This window comes from Hypomesus nipponensis, chromosome 28 (genome assembly GCF_054491055.1).
Source record: "Hypomesus nipponensis isolate SF chromosome 28, ASM5449105v1, whole genome shotgun sequence".
In the NCBI taxonomy this organism is placed as follows: Eukaryota; Metazoa; Chordata; class Actinopteri; order Osmeriformes; family Osmeridae; genus Hypomesus; species Hypomesus nipponensis.
Genome location: NC_140388.1, coordinates 5,130,392 through 5,145,877, shown reverse-complemented (window position 1 = coordinate 5,145,877; position 15,486 = coordinate 5,130,392). Strand labels below are relative to the sequence as shown.

At 51.0% G+C, this 15,486-nt stretch overlaps 1 protein-coding gene across 3 annotated transcripts in view; it reads right to left on the bottom strand.

The window, feature by feature from the left end:
- LOC146219605 (neurogenic locus notch homolog protein 1-like) overlaps positions 1-13,150 on the bottom strand; it is a 32,541-nt gene extending 19,391 nt beyond the window's left edge. The window contains exons 1-9 of one of the 3 annotated variants that reach the window (XM_084694691.1): positions 12,724-13,150; positions 11,716-11,797; positions 5,931-6,151; positions 5,120-5,458; positions 4,178-4,300; positions 3,757-3,990; positions 2,959-3,114; positions 2,396-2,581; positions 1,701-1,814 (exon numbers count right to left, since the gene is read on the bottom strand). In XM_084694691.1, coding sequence (XP_084550817.1) covers positions 1,701-1,814; positions 2,396-2,581; positions 2,959-3,114; positions 3,757-3,990; positions 4,178-4,300; positions 5,120-5,458; positions 5,931-6,151; positions 11,716-11,797; positions 12,724-12,781 — 1,513 coding nt within the window. In that variant the 5' untranslated portion in view covers positions 12,782-13,150. The remainder of the gene's footprint in view (positions 1-1,700; positions 1,815-2,395; positions 2,582-2,958; positions 3,115-3,756; positions 3,991-4,177; positions 4,301-5,119; positions 5,459-5,930; positions 6,152-11,715; positions 11,798-12,723) is intronic. The other 2 variants (XM_084694689.1, XM_084694688.1) reach the window with 2 other exon arrangements.
- Between the last annotated feature and the right edge of the window lie 2,336 nt (positions 13,151-15,486).

The window sequence follows — 15,486 nt, the reverse complement described above, 5'->3', positions numbered from 1 at the left end:
TGGAAAACAAGCAGAGGGGGGGTGAGCGTGCGTGCGGGCGGGTGAGCGAGTCTCCATTGGAACGAAGGCCCTCGGCCTGCATGCTAACGACCACGCCGCCCCGTGTGTTCAACCCTCGTCCAATCGCGTTCTCATGAGGAGAGAGAGAATGTCAGCCTGTGTGTGTGTGTGGGGGGTGGGGGGGGGGTGTGGAGGGAGGGGGGGATGACAGGGAGAGGACTGCCTTTCACTGCGGTGTCAGAGCGGGCAGGGTCCCCTCCTTTTGTCCCCTCCAGCCTTCGCCGTCCCCATCTGGTCCCCACCCCACAGAAAGAGCAGCTTGACCTTTGACCTCTCCTCTCTTCAGACCGACCGGCAGGCCCCTGCACTTGGTGCTCGGTAGGTATGCTAATCGCCTTGCCCTCAACCAATCAGTCGGTCCCGTCCACAGAAGGAGATCTCTTCCAGGGGCTTGGGAAGGACTCTGCTCTGATGAGGAGATAAAGCCTTTGTCCCCCCCCCGCTGGAACAAACAGTTAACACAAACCTGGCCGGATCGGGTGAATGTGTGCGCCTCGGCACAGTAATATACGGATTTAGGAACAGTTTCCCCTGGAATCCCACGTTTCAATTTCCCCCCAGTGGGGTTTCCGTGGCGATGGTTTGAAATGAAAAGGGTGAGTTGAGCCCGGGGTGGCCCGGAGCTTTACAAAACAACCGGGCTCCTCCCCATGTCCGTCCCCTAGCAGTCATTCAAAGCACTCCCCCCTCCCTCCCTTTCCCTTCCACTCCCCCCCATCCCTCCCTCCTCCCCCCCCCCCCCCAACACACACACGAGAGGGTTTCGGCAGGCTAGTTCCTTGTGTTCTGTGCTGTTCAACCCCATTTACATGCATTCTTCAGCTTCCTGGGCTTTCTCCCTGAGAGCCGGTCTTTTGATGTACCCCGCCTCGAAGCTGTGCTGTTTCCCTCCAAAATAACTTCCACTTCAGTGGCGCTGCTCAAAGTCGAAAAAACGAACATCCCCTCCCTCTCTCCCTCTCTCCCTCCCTTGCTCTCTCTAACGCTGTCCCTCTCTCTCGTAAAGTCCCAAGTTGTTCCCTGTCGGAAGCAACGCCACTGCCAGCACAGCATGGATACACAGCCCATGTTGTCGGGCCCCTATTCTCATCAAGACCGGCAAACTTTTTCCTCGCGTTCCAACTTCCTCCAGCAGCTCCTTTATAGATTTTTCCCTCCCCGTTCCTTCTTTTATTCGTTCAGCGCTGGCCCTCTGCTAAAGCCTGCCTCAGGGCTAGGATTAGGATCTGCCTCCCCTCTGCCTGTCTCACCTCTCTCTCCCCTGGCTCTCGCTCTGTCTACGTCTCTCTCTCTCTCTCGCTCTCCTCATCCTCTCTCTCTAGGGCTCTCTCCCTCTCTAGCCTCTCTCCTTGTTCTCTCTCTTCATTCTCCCTTCCATATCTCCTCAATCTCTCTCTCTCTCTCTCTCTCTCTCTCTCTCTCTCTTTAGCTCCCCTCAATCGCTCTCTTTCTCGCTCTTCAATCTCTCTTTTCGTCTTCATGTCTCCCTCCACTCCACTTCCGCCCTTAAATGTACAACTATCTCCCTTCCTCCCGGCACTCTCCTTCCTCCTCTTCCTCTTTATCCCTTCTCTTCCTCCCTCTTCCTCCTGCTCCTCCCCCTCCTCCTCTTCCTCCCCCTATGCAGTACCCAGACTCACCTGTAGGGCACTCGCAGTCGAAGGTGTTGATCTTGTCCTTGCACCTGCCGTTGTTGAAGCAGGGGTTGCTGGAACACTCGTCGGTGTTGACCTCACAGAAGACTCCCTCATACCCTTCAGCCAATTAGCAAGACAGCACGCGTCGGTTAGAGTTTTGAGAGAAAAAAATACAGTTCCAACGCCACAAAAATTGACTAAAAGGATTTTGATCAACAAAGACACCTCCAATGTTTTTGGTCCTACACTGTGACCTATGACCCTCCATGCAGTGGAAGAGGGAGTTGTTACCCAGAAGATGAAGGTGCAAAGCCCTTCTTCCAATGAAAGTATTCGTGCATATTGCTACAACAGTTCGTACCTTTGTAGACAGACCAAAAGTGCAGTACTGTCGAAAGTACTGTGTAGAAAATCTGATGTATAGTTGTTTTTTTATGGCTACTTTTACATTTTACGTTCAACAATTTGTAATTTTGTGTTTCCTTGGTCAATCCTGTTATTTACTCCCTGCTTTGGTTGGTCTTGGGTTTCCATTACATGGGGCGGAATTTAGGAAACACCTACAGAAGGTCTCTGAGTTTTCTATGAATACCTCTGAGGTTTGTCTGGATAATTCATACAGTTGGCGCGCCGTTCAGACAACCTTTCGCTAGTTCCCTTCAAGCCGCGAGCAAACTCTCACTGTTCTTGAACGTTACCTGGCATGCAGATGCAGTGAAAGCTTCCTATCTGGTCCAAGCAGGTGGCTTCGTTCCGGCAGGGGTTGGACTTGCACTCGTTGACGTCCAGCTCGCAGCGAGCCCCCACGAAGCCATGCTGACAGCGGCACTGGAAGGAGCCTTTGGTGTTGATGCACTTCCCCGCATGCTCACACGGGTTCGTTCCTGGAGAAGGAGGGGGGGGGGGCGGGGGAACCCGGTTAGCCGACACTAGTGCTCTGAAGTCCCCTCACCAGTTCCCCCTCGGCTGTTAAAACCGTTGTGCAATCTTGGATTTCCTGTATGCCTGTGCTGTCGGCAAAGCGTTAGCACCATGACCACCAGCACCTGTAGAGTGCAACGTACTATATGCAACATAGAGCGGTGCGGCGGCGTCCAAGTCGATCCCATCCAAAAAACGGAGAAACAAACGTCTGCATTTCATCGACTCTGGGCGCACAAAGCATGAACGACGTCACCGTTTTCGGAGCGCTGCCGAAGCGAAGCTCGCGTTTCCGTGTGCGAGCCGCCTCCAAGAGCAGCGCCGCGACAGGAAGTCTTACCCAGGGAGCACTCGTCCACGTCCTGGTCACAGGCGGCTCCAAAGTATCCCAGGGGGCAGGTGCAGATCGCCCGGCCGTTGATGGGGTTGGTGTCGCAGTTGGAACCTTTCTGACAGGGGTTGCTGATGCAGGCGTCGTTCAGGTGGCAGAGCAGCCCTGGGGGAGGGAACGCAGCTTCGTTAGAGACCTTTCAGTCGCGCTAAAGTCGCAAGGCATGCGATGAAAAGCGGTCCCCGTGTTGCGAAGTTCCCATTGGATGTTTCTGTAGCTCCAGGAACACGCCAGCCAAGGGTCGAGGCCTAGTCCTAACATCGAGCCGAGGGTCAAATCCTAGCCCTAGTTCTAACCTCTAGCTTGTGGTTCCCACAGCACCACATACCAGACTAATACGAGTAGAGACTAATTCTTTTTTTTACAGTATGTAACCCATTCACTTTGCAATTTGTTATACTTTTAACCAAAGAAACGTACACGGACTTCATGACCTGTGAGTCACGTCCTCTACCGCCAAACTACACTGACCTACATGTTAACATGTAGTCATTTACCAGGCACTCTTATCCAGAGCGACTTACAGTAAGTACAGGGACATTCCCCCCCGAGGCAAGTAGGGTGAAGTGCCTTGCCCAAGGACACAACATCATTTGGCACAGCGGGGAATCGATCTCGCAACCTTCCGATTACCAGCCCGACTCCCTCACCGCTCAGCCATCTGACTCCCCTGCGACACTCAAGTCATCGGAGACGGATTCCGACGCGCATGGCCGCCAAACGGGGACGCGAGCGGCGCCCTCTCACCCTTGGCCCCGTGGGGGCACTCGCAATAGAAGGAGGCCACGCGGTCGTGGCAGATGGAGCCCGCCGAGCAGGCGGCGCTGGCGCAGTCGTCGATGTTCTCGCCGCAGTCCTCGCCCGTCCAGCCGTTGACGCACACGCACTGGTAGCTGCCGTAGGCGTTGTTGCACGTGCCGCCGTTCTGGCACGCGTTGGGCATCAGCTGACACTCGTCCACGTCCTCGGTGCAGAACTGACCTGGGGGGGGGGGGGGGGGGGGGGGGGGGAGGGGGGCGGAGGGCGGGGTTAGGGGGAGGGCTGTTTTTGAGAGAACCTCCTTGTTTAGTTGTCTGTTAGTGTGTGTCTGTTTGAGTGTATGGACGTGTTTCTGAGTGTGTGTTAATGACTGTGTGTGTGTGTGTGTGTGTGTGTGAGTGTGTGCTACCTGTGAACTCTGGCTGGCACTGGCAGTTGTAGGTGTTGACCCCATCTACGCAGGTTCCTCCATTATGGCATTCATGCCCGGGGCAGTCATCTATGTTGTGATCACAGTTCTGACCTGAGAATCCTGGGAAAAAAAGAGAGTCTCTTTCAAATGACGCACACACACACTTTATCAAGCACGCGCAGCACTGTGCTACACACACATACCCCGGCATCTCACACACACACACTCCTGCAGTTCATACACCTTCACTTCATCCACACAGCCTCACTTCACACAGACCCCAGCGCGTCACACACACACACACACATGTACACACACACAGCACTGCACTTCACACACACTTCACACTGGATGATGAGAGGTGGAGTGGAGGGGGGAGGGTTATGAAAGCATGGGGGATGCAAAGCCTTTCTTGGGCCTGCGAGCTTTCCTTGGTCCTGTGAGGATGTTGTCTCTGGACCACTTCCTCACGATAAGACCCCGTGCTTTCCTGTTCTCACAGTCCAGCCTGAGCCACAGAAGAAGAAAACTGCTCCACCCCCCCTCTGAACCACAGAAGAAGAAAACTGTTCCACCTCCCCTCTGAGCCACAGAAGAAGAAAACTGTTCCACCTCCACTCTGAGCCACAGAAGAAGAAAACTGCTCCACCTCCCCTCTGAACCACAGAAGAAGAAAACTGCTTCACATCCTCTCTGATCCCCTTCCAATGACATCATCTCACTATGACCCTCTGAAAAAGGATTCGAGTTATAGTGCATACTTCACCTGACCCTCTAGATTTTCTACAGTCTATGACTTGTTACCCAGGAGCAGGTTAGGGGTTAGTCTATGACCTGTCACCCAGGAACAGGTTAGGGGTTAGTCTATGACTTGTCACCCAAGAGCAGGTTATGGGTTAGTCTATGACCTGTCACCCAGGAACAGGTACCGTCTATTACCTGGCACGCAGGAACATTCATAGCTGGTGTCGCCCTTCTGGACGCAGGTGCCCCCGTTGTGGCAGGGCGAGGGGTTGCAGGGCAGGTAGCGCCGCTCGCAGTTCTTCCCCGCGTACTCCCTCGGACACTGGCACTGGTAGCTGCCCACCTCGTTGCGGCACACCCCGCCGTTCCGGCACGGCGAGGGGCTCTGGGCGCACTCGTTGACGTCCTGCCCGCACGTCTGGCCGTAGAAGGAGGGCGCACACTGGCAGATGTAGTGCGCGTCGAAGGGCACGCAGCGGCCGCCGTTGGCGCAGGGGTTGGAGGCGCAGGGGTCGGCCTGCTGGCACGCTTTACCTGGAGGGGAGAGGGGCCACAGGTTCCTGGGACGTACGTGACGGAGGGCGCTCGCCTTGGACGGGACTTTTTGGACATGCGGTGTTCTGTCAAGTTCGTTTATTCATCCTGTACCCACGCAAATAATTATAAACAGAAACTATGGGAGTCAGGTGGCTGAGTGGTTAGGGAATCGGGCTGGTAATCAGGAGGTTGCTGGTTCGACTCCCGGCAGCACCCAAGGACTTTGTATCCTTGGGCAAGGCACTTCAGCCTACTTGCCTCGGGGGGCACGTCCCTCTACTTAGTGTAAGTCGCTCTGGATAAGAGTGTCTGCTAATTGACTTACTGTTTCTACATTTTGAGTACGAACAGCTCTTACAACCTCTAACCACACAGCCCCAGTAGATGCCCTGCCTCAAGTGCTTGTAGATGCCCTGAATAAGGCCCCTCGTAGAAGTGTCCGGATGGACGGTGGCGTGGCAGTGTGTACCTGACCATCCAGGGGGGCACTGGCACCTCCACTCCCGGGGGTTGGGCATCTCGCAGGTGCCTCCGTTCCGGCAGGGAGAACTGAGGCACAGGTTCTCGGAGCAGCTGTATTCGTACGAGTTCCCGCGCGGCACCGCTTGACACGAGGCGCCGTGCTGGCAGGGGAAGGGCAGGCAGGGGTCACGGTGTTGGCACCGGTTCCCCACGAAACCATGGCTACACCTGGGGACAGAAGAGGGAGAGGAGTCAGGCTACTTGAGGTGGCGGGTGAGGACGAACGGCGAAGGGGAACGTGACAACACTGCTTTCACCGCTCCTGCCGGTTCTGTACAAGAGATCGACGTGACGGACACACTGCCTTGCACGAACACAACAGGCGGGGAAACCGTCGACGAGAGAATTCTTGTGCCTCATCCGGCTTGCTTCTTGAAAGGTAGTGTCCGCGGCACCGTTGGTCAGCTCTTCAAAGCCTTGCTCTTGGTCACTCACCCAGAGAGTGAGATTATCCCTCAAGTTATGGAAGCTTTGAAGTCATGGGCCTTCGCCTCACAGCACTGTATTCATCTCCACGTAGACCGGAGGGCAGCACTTTGGACCCAGGTGCTTGCAATAAGCGTTACTGAAATAGGAATTAAGGATCTCATAAGATGCTTATTAACACGAATAGGTGTATACGTGTCAATACAATTAGTAAGGGTCAGGGCTAGGATTAGTGTTGATACCATATGTGTTAATAAAACTTGTTAACTTACTAAGGCCTTATTACCTGCGAAGCAACGCTTGTCTCAAGTACCTGGATCTAAAGTGTTACCGGCTCGGTCCCCGGAGAGCTCGCGACAGGGGATGAAGTGAGTCAGATGGCTGAGCGGTTAGGGAATCGGGCTGGTAATCAGAAGGTCGCTGGTTCAATTCCCGACTGTGCCAAATGACGTTGTGTCCTTGGGCAAGGCACTTCACCCTACTTGCCTCGGGGGAATGTCCCTGTACTTACTGTAAGTCGCTCTGGATAAGAGCGTCGACTAAATGTGAATGTAAATGAAGTGAGAGACAGAGATGCTATGTCATGGGTCCAGTAACCTCTCTCTGGCTTGCATGGGCTTGTAAAGCTGTATATAGCAAGGCTCGAGGACTGTTCCTAGTGTCAAAAGTCATCCAACATTTCAGTGTTTATTCAATGTCAATCGTTTTCCAGTATCTATTCGACATCAATAATAATGTGTTCGTTTATGCCAATGACATCATGCCAATCCATACCATAATACAGACTACCATGGTCATACTATTGAGAGTCATTGAGTGTTGGGTCCCTGCTCAGCGACCAAAGTCCAAAAGGACAAATACCATCAGTGGTTCAGACGTGCACCAGGGTCCGCCCGGGCCCAGACCAGGCAACACGCCGGGGCCGCGGGGAGCAGGTGCAAGCATGCTAATGAGGGCCAGCAGCTGCTCCATCTCCATCCCCCCATCCCTCCAGCAACCCCCCCTCCCCCAGCCCAGGAGCATGGAGGCAGCCTGGCTATGCCGGGGCCCTGAATAGCACTGGAGCTGTTGAGGGGGGCGCTGGGTTTGAAGAATGAGTGGGCCCATTGTTCTTTCTCCCACCCCATTTAGGGTCTGGCTGAACGCTAGCTAGGCAACCTCAGACGTCCTCCCCTCCCCTCTCTTCTCCCAGATTCCTTTCTGACTTTGGCGGCTTCGATCTCGCCCCGGTGGGATTTTCACTTGTTTTCCACCTTCTACAGGAATGGCCTTTCACCTCCCCCCCCCCCCTCCATGAACCTTCCTACATCCCTCCCCTTCTTCTCCTCCTGTTTTGGCTGGTATTTATGGACTGTCATTGATTAGCATGACACATTTATGGATTGCCCGTGATAGTATGACACAAGTCCACGTTTAAAGGCTCCTTGAGGATGTGGAAACTTTGAGCTGCTCTTTTTTTTTGGGGGGGTGGGGGGGGTGAAAAGATGGAGAGAAGATGGACAGCCGAACATCACCTGACAGAAACTGTCATGGTGGTTTAGAGGACCGAAAAAAATAAATGGAGAAAAGAGGAGAGCGAACGACGACGAGGAGAGAGAAGGAGGGGAGGAAGAGAGGAGGAGAACGAGGAAAGGAGAGAGAAAGAGGGGCAAAGGGAGAGGAATGTTGGTGTTGACCGCCTCCTCCACCTGTCCTCAGCCCCTGAACCTCAGCCCTGAATGGAACCTTCTAGCAGCTGCTTGCTACGGAGCTCTGCAAACACATCAGCTTTGACTCGGTGCCCCCGCCTCCCCCGTCCTCTCACAATGCCCCCCAATCTCACACCAAGACCTGAAAGACAAACACAGGAAGCCCTCTCTTCATTTCCCTCCACGTGTTCATGCAGGCCTGGTTATTTGCACACAGTCTACTTCAGCGCACGCTCAATGAGGAAAGACTGACAGTCAGCTCTTTTACTTGGCAAGGGGTTCCCTAAGACAAATAACTGTCCTCTTCATTCTCCTCCTTCACCTCTCCCCTCCACCTCCCTTCCTCCTCCTCCTCCTCCTTCTCCTACCCTCCTCCTCTCCGCTTAACCTCCCTTCCTTCTCCTTCTCCTCCTTCACTCCCCCCTCCTCCTCCTTCACCTCTCCCCCTTCTCCTCCTCCACTCCCCTCCACCTCCCTTCCTTCTCCTCCTCCTCCTTCACTCCCCCCTCCTCCTCCTTCACCTCCCCCCCTTTCACCTCCTTCCCTCCACCTCTCTTCCTTCTCCTCCTTCACCTACCCTCCTTCTCTCCCCTTCGCCTCCCTTCCTCCTCCTTCTCGCCCTTCCCCTCCCTTTTCTCATTTCCTGCAGTTTGCTCGGTGACTCTGGGTTCTTGGGGTAAGTCTCCCCCGACTCATGTCGGATCTGTTTCAAAGTGAACCCTCAGGGTCTTGGCTGTGTCCCCGCTGCCTGCCTCTAATCACATACACGAGGGCTGACCTCCCCTCCCTCCAGACCACATCTGGTAGTGTTCATTAGCGACCCTGTTTATTTGGTTCTATTACTGACAAGGGCCCATGGGAACCAGGCCGGCACCCCAAGGGACTCTCCAGAGCTGGGCCTGAAGGAAGGAGGATGGAAGGGGGTCCGGGGGGGGGGGTATTAAGTCACAACTGGTCTGACGACTGGAGCTACTGGGTACTTTTACAAGGCTGAGAACCACTTTAACTCTCCTGCTTCATGTGGCTAAGGACATGTGTAAGTTGAAACCGCTAGCTACTGTCTCACCTCATTCGGAAGATTAAAGCCAGGTGTGGTTGCATAAGCCCAATAAACAGGCTGACCTTAACATGTATTTATACGAGGTTATATCATGTGTTGGTGCTGTCACTTGTGGACACTAGTCTGGGGTCCGGGGCACTGAATCCGGGGAATTGAGACTAGCACAGGGAGCCTCTGAACCAGAAGTAGGCTAGCCCCCCTCACTGAACACGTTCCCCTACTTGGCCATCAGACATACTAACCAATCAGCACTCACGGGATTTGTCTAGGCAGATGCCAACCCTGCGGATTACATATCAGAATCCATCACTGACGACCTGCAACATCCAAGACACCTCACTCAGCAAGAGCACTGACAGGATCAGCCGACACCGGTCGCGGCTCATGAAAGCCCCAGCCCTCTGATCATGTGATCAGATGAAGCACCTTTTCTTCCCCCCCGACGGAGCCCCTTGGAGCCCACTTCCTGCATCTGAATGGAAGAGGAGATCCGAGATGGGTTTGCGTGTCCGTAGCTAACAGAGGTGGCATTGACTGGTTCCAAGCCTCGGACCCGGGGTCAGCTTTCATCCGTGTGGATAGCTGTGGATGGGGATGGCCCACGAGCGCCATATGGGATTTTTACGAACCAGCTTTTGGCGGTGGGAGAGCTGTGTTAGCGCACAACCTGAAGTAACTGTTCCAAATGTACACACACACACACACACAGGGCAGGAGTCCGCTATTGCTGAGTTAGGAACACGGCACGACAAACCCAGTACACTTTACCCTCCACAGCGAGAGAGATAAGGTTGGAGGTTTACAGGATCTTGGTTCTGTACCCAGGAAAAACGGGCCTTCGTCTCATCACAAAGAGTGGGTAGTTTGGTACAGAACAACACAGGTTCGGCCGACACTGAACTCTGGCCTGTTAGTGTTCACCAGTGAGAGGAGAGAACTCCTTCAAGTGTCCGGAGATAAACACTCCTCTCATCTGCCAGTCTTAACGCACGAGTCCAGATATGAGGATGATATTGGGGGGCACGGAATGTAAAGTAGAATTCTTGTCAGCAGTGACTGTATGCCGTCTTCATAAACGGAGTGGACTTGACCTGAATACAAACCTCTCATGCTCTATTCTCATTCTCGGTTCAGGATAAAGGAATACTGATTAAGAGCTACCGGCTGTTGTTGCTACTGTACGGGGCTACAATGACTTTGTTGTGTAGCTCCAATGTGTCTGGAATCACCTGACAGTGTGCCCTGCTCACCCTAACCCTCCAGCAGACCCCCTCGCCGCCATGTTTACGGTTTGAACATTGTCCACGTCAAAAGAAACCATAGCAATCTCTCTCCATGACACATTAACACCACCAGCTCCAAACTCCTCCTGTCCACTCCTCGTGGCAGCAGACATCCGCGCTCGAGAGAGACAGCGACACCAGGCCCCAGAAGCCTCTCTCCAGTGGCACAGAGCCACTCCTCCCAAGCGCTCTGTTTAACGTGACACGTCTAGGGGACGGTGAGAGGCACAACAGCGGCTTTGTGGACAGCCAGGATAGGGTACCATACACAGCCAGGGGTAAGATGTGGCCCAGACCCGAGATGGGTGAGGCGCTAGAGGACCTGAGCCTCGACACACGCACACAAACACACACAGTGCCCCTAGGGGCCGGGAAGAAGTAAGACACCGTCTTTCATGCCGAGACGATGCTCTGGTATGTATGCTCTCCTGGGACACGGAGGAAATTAGACTCCTGGGATTAGAAGAAGGCTAGTCTGCTGTACATACAAACTGACTCAGAGAAGGAAAAAGAAAAACAGGGAGCGAGTGAACAACTCCGAAAAATCTTGCTCACATGTTTCAACTTCCTTCAGCTCAAAGCCCAGGCTATCAGAATTCCATTATGAAATCGTCCAGTACTGAACACACTGCTGCCATCTGTCAGTTTAATGGCAGACCCAGAGAGAGAAAAGCCATTCAGGGGGACAAAACGAGGGAGGAGGGGAGAGGGGAGAGGCAGGGACCGCAGCCTCGCTGGGAAGCCTCGCCCAGATTAGTCACACAGAATTAATCGAAGGAGAGAACAATAGTCGCAGAGCTTCTGGCAAATCCCAGCTGTCGCCCCGTGAAAGAAAAGAGAGACAAGATTTAGGGCTCCGAGTGTCTAGGAGACAAGGAGGTTGTTGAGTGTCAACTCTGAGGACGGGCATTCGCGCACACACACACACTCGCAAGTGCACACGTAAAGAAACACACTCTGCACCCCCCCCCCCATCCACACACACACACACAGTGACCCCAAAGCCACCCTCATCCCTGTCCCCACACATTTCTGGTTGGGGTGGGGGTGGGGGGGGGGGTTAGGGTTAGGGTTAGACCAGTGTTGGTGCCTAGCAGTAGACGTGCCACTAGGTGAAGTGAGATCCACCCCTCATGCTCTCAGAGGTGCTCTACGGAGCCACAAAACCCAATGGGGAAACCCCACTGGCTGGACGTGTCACCTCCAGAGTCTGCCCACCCACTCCCTGTGTATTTCAGAGGTCTCAGCCGTGACATTCCTCTGCTCTGTACTCACTTGCACTCTCCGTTTCCATCTGCTGCGGTTTCGCACCTCCCCTGGTTCAAACACGACTCTGTGGGTGTAGAGCATCGCAGGCCTGCGAGCACACAGCATAAACACTTTATAAACACATCACATTCCACATTTCCATTTGACTTTTCAACTCATTTAACTGGCCTGTTGGTTCAATACGTTGGGTCAAGGAAGGGTGAATTAGGCTACAAGTTACTCACATTGATCTCATTTCAAGGGAGCAAAAAAAAAAACCTTCTTACAGACGATTTTAAGGCCTTTAAGGGATTTACGCACCAGCAGACGCTTTTCACAACTGTTCTAAAGAATGTACTTTTTTGAGCAATGACATATCAATGCTATACGTGACCCTGAGGTGGGATACCTTACTGAACGCGTTTAAACATACTCGTGTGAGTTCCAGGCAGTGCCCCGGTGCCGCGCAAGCTCGAGCACAGGTGCGAGCCTGTGCGCTCGCCATCTACATGGTGAGGAATATCCCAAGGCGTGCAAATATTGCCTCCCCAGGAGCTTCTTTTTTTGTTTGTCATAAATTGTGAATGAGCGAGAGTAAATCTGCAGCAACGTTATAAATATCACCCAATGGCTAGAATTGCTCAAAGCTAGTTTACCAAAGATTTTGAGAGATAACATAATAATGTTCCAATGACTATAGACTATAGACACACGTTAAAAAACATGGAGAAAACATATTTAGGACCAATGTTTGCTCTGTAACAAAGAATTCCGCTACAAATAACCTAAACAAATCGTGATCTCCCACTTATCTGATAGCCTACGGTGTCTGAATCGAGACTTCAGTGCAACAAGTGCGTTAAGACACTGCTTTTAGTTTACTAGCCTGTGCAAAACTGGAGACTTGCGATAGCTAAATGTAGCCTGAAGACTTCGCTTTAATATTTAACTTACCTTTTTCATTTGCGCATCACATTTTAAACTTTCGTTTTTACAGCGGCAATCGAATCAACAACAGAATGGTTATCCACTCACCTCGAGTTAGAGCGATAAACGATACCAGGAAAGTTAGTTTCACAAAGAAAAGATGCATTCCTTCTCTTCTGATTTAATGCTGTTGTATAGTTCCACGTAGCGTTAACATAGATCATACGTTTTATTTGAACTCCGGCAGGTTAAAAAAGGTAAAATGCATCCTCATATAGCTCCGAAAAGTAAGGGTGTGCAGCGTATCGCAGTGTGAACTCCGTCCATTAGGTACTGTCACTCCAGGTTCCTAGTTGTAAATGTCTTGAGGGACACTTTGGGTAATTCTTCATTCCATGCTCTGCATCTAGGGGCGTTATTTTTTCCGCGCCAGTGGGCCTTTCTCACGACAAAGTAGCCTAGCCTATTTGATGATCCATAACAAAGTTTCAGAGGTGGAGTGGGAAACTTACGCCTCCTGTAAACCCAAAATAAACCCTTTGGTTTGGATTCGATTGAAACGTGTAAGATAATCAACCTTCTACGTGTTCTGCTCAAAGTTCAAATTCAAATCAAGCTGCTGACGTTCTATTCACGGTTATTATTACATATTTTGGGGGTTTGTTTGTTTGTTTGTTTGTTTACACTTCCTGTTAGCACAGGTAGGTAGTCTTTTTCATTTAATGCATGGCTGAATTGAAAACAGATGAAACATCTTTGGTGTGGGCAAGGGAACTGATAGTTTGTCCGATAAGCAACTGCTGTGACAGCAACTCCGAGTTTTCTGTGACTATGCTGATGCAACAGAAATTGAGCTTTACATCCCATGAAATGACATGTTGACACGATATTTCATCAAATAAACTTTTGTTTGTGGGCTGATTAAGCTTTTGTTAGAGTCCATAACTGACTTTAATTTACAGTTAGGCCTATTCATTTAGCAGACACTTGTGACTTCAGGGGCGTCCTTAGACCCTTTTTACTGGGGCACATGCCCCAGTATATTTCTGCTGTGCCCCAGTAACAATTTTAACAATTTACTTTATTAGTCAGCGCATTCATTTAGATTGATAATCCCAGAAAAAATGTACGCTGTATCCCAATCAACGCTTGTAAAATCATAGCAGTTTAACCAAAAACACAAACCGATGCACACAGAATTTCAGCCCGCTCTTCTGAGCTTGCCAAATAGCCACTGCAGCACGCACACAAGTCAGAATTGAGGTAGGCTAATAAAACATTACAAAACTACAGAAAGTTTCTAAATTATAGACCTACCGATCATCTTAGTTTGATTAAAACATAGAAACAATATTATAATCTCCAAAAAACTGTATTTGAGCAGAATGAATGGGAAAAAAATGTGTGCACTTGCATTAACTATTGATGTCCCTGCCAAAGCTGATATCAAACTTGGTCCCTGAACTGTTGTATAGTGGGTTAAGCAAGGGGAGTTTCTATAGCCGAGTAGTGCATTGTGCGCAACACGCTTGGAAGAAAATAAAGGGATATGAATAGGGCCCTGTGCCCCAGTACAGTTTTATGTCTAACAGCGCCCCTGCTTGTAACCAAAGTGACATAAAGGTGAGTATGGGACTCAAACCCATCACACATGCACTGCAGAGTTTTGCTGCATTGAACTTCAATTGCGTAGAGTGGTTTTGGACCCACCATAGTACACACAAAGCTACAGGAATGACTCCTTAAAACGAGCCACCAATAAGATCTATCACGTTTTCAGTGTTTTTCCCACGCATTGAGATCAATTCTGTGTATTGTTATGACATTTTCACAATGATATTGTTGTGTCAGGTTGTAGTTCAGACTACCTCCAGGCCCTCATGTTTACTATATCCATGTTTTGGGTCGGCATGTGTTGTTGCTGCAGGTTGATATCCACAGGCAAGCGTGGGAATTGGCCCGGAGCCAATGTTGGAGGAAGACAGAATGTATAGAAGAGTTGGAGATCAGAAGAGATAATGAACACTGTGATGGGCTGGGTGGACGTGCACCAGACCATGGCTTCGCGAGCCAGCTTCGCAACTGTGCCATAGTTCGAGCTAATATGGCTAATGTGCATTCGCTAGTTTGGCGAATGCACAAAAACGAAAACGAGGGAACTCCTAAACGAGGGGACTCCTAGACACTATATAAATCTTTAGGGACATCCCCTATCTAAGACATCCGTAGGGCTTGTTGTAATTTCCAGGAGTGAATATCAGGTAGATTAACCTTAAGTCACCGTTCAAAACATCAAATTCCAAACATTTCATAAGTTTCATAACATGACAGTGGAAACGATAAAGAACAAAAGTCTTCAAAACTTTAAATTATGACTTAACAAATGTTAAGGGACACTATCACTTAATCAAACATGGTTTTATTAAAGCTCCTTTTACAAAAATACAACCTGTTTCCTGCCCCATGAACTTTTATGAACTGTAAATCATCAAGAAATCAGAGGAAACAAACCAAATCAATCAATCATTAACCACCCTCTCTGTTTGCAGTCTTTTCTTTTTTCTCAAATGCAAAGCGACTCTTGTTAAACTCAAGGTCATGTCTGGTACTAAACTAAGTCACCCCAAAACTGAGGAAGTGTCCGTCACATCCACTACTGAGACAATACTTCACAATATCGGCCCCGGGGGATGTGAAACATACATGAGAATAGGCAGAACAGCCCATTGTTCAGCAATCTGATTATTTCCTGAGTGTTTCAACCTCAGATTTATGCATCCTAACTTGCCATATTGTTCTTCTGAATGGCAGACCCATGTTCCTTACAGTGGCTGCAGGAGGGGAGGAAGGACACACTGGGGAGGTCTGGAC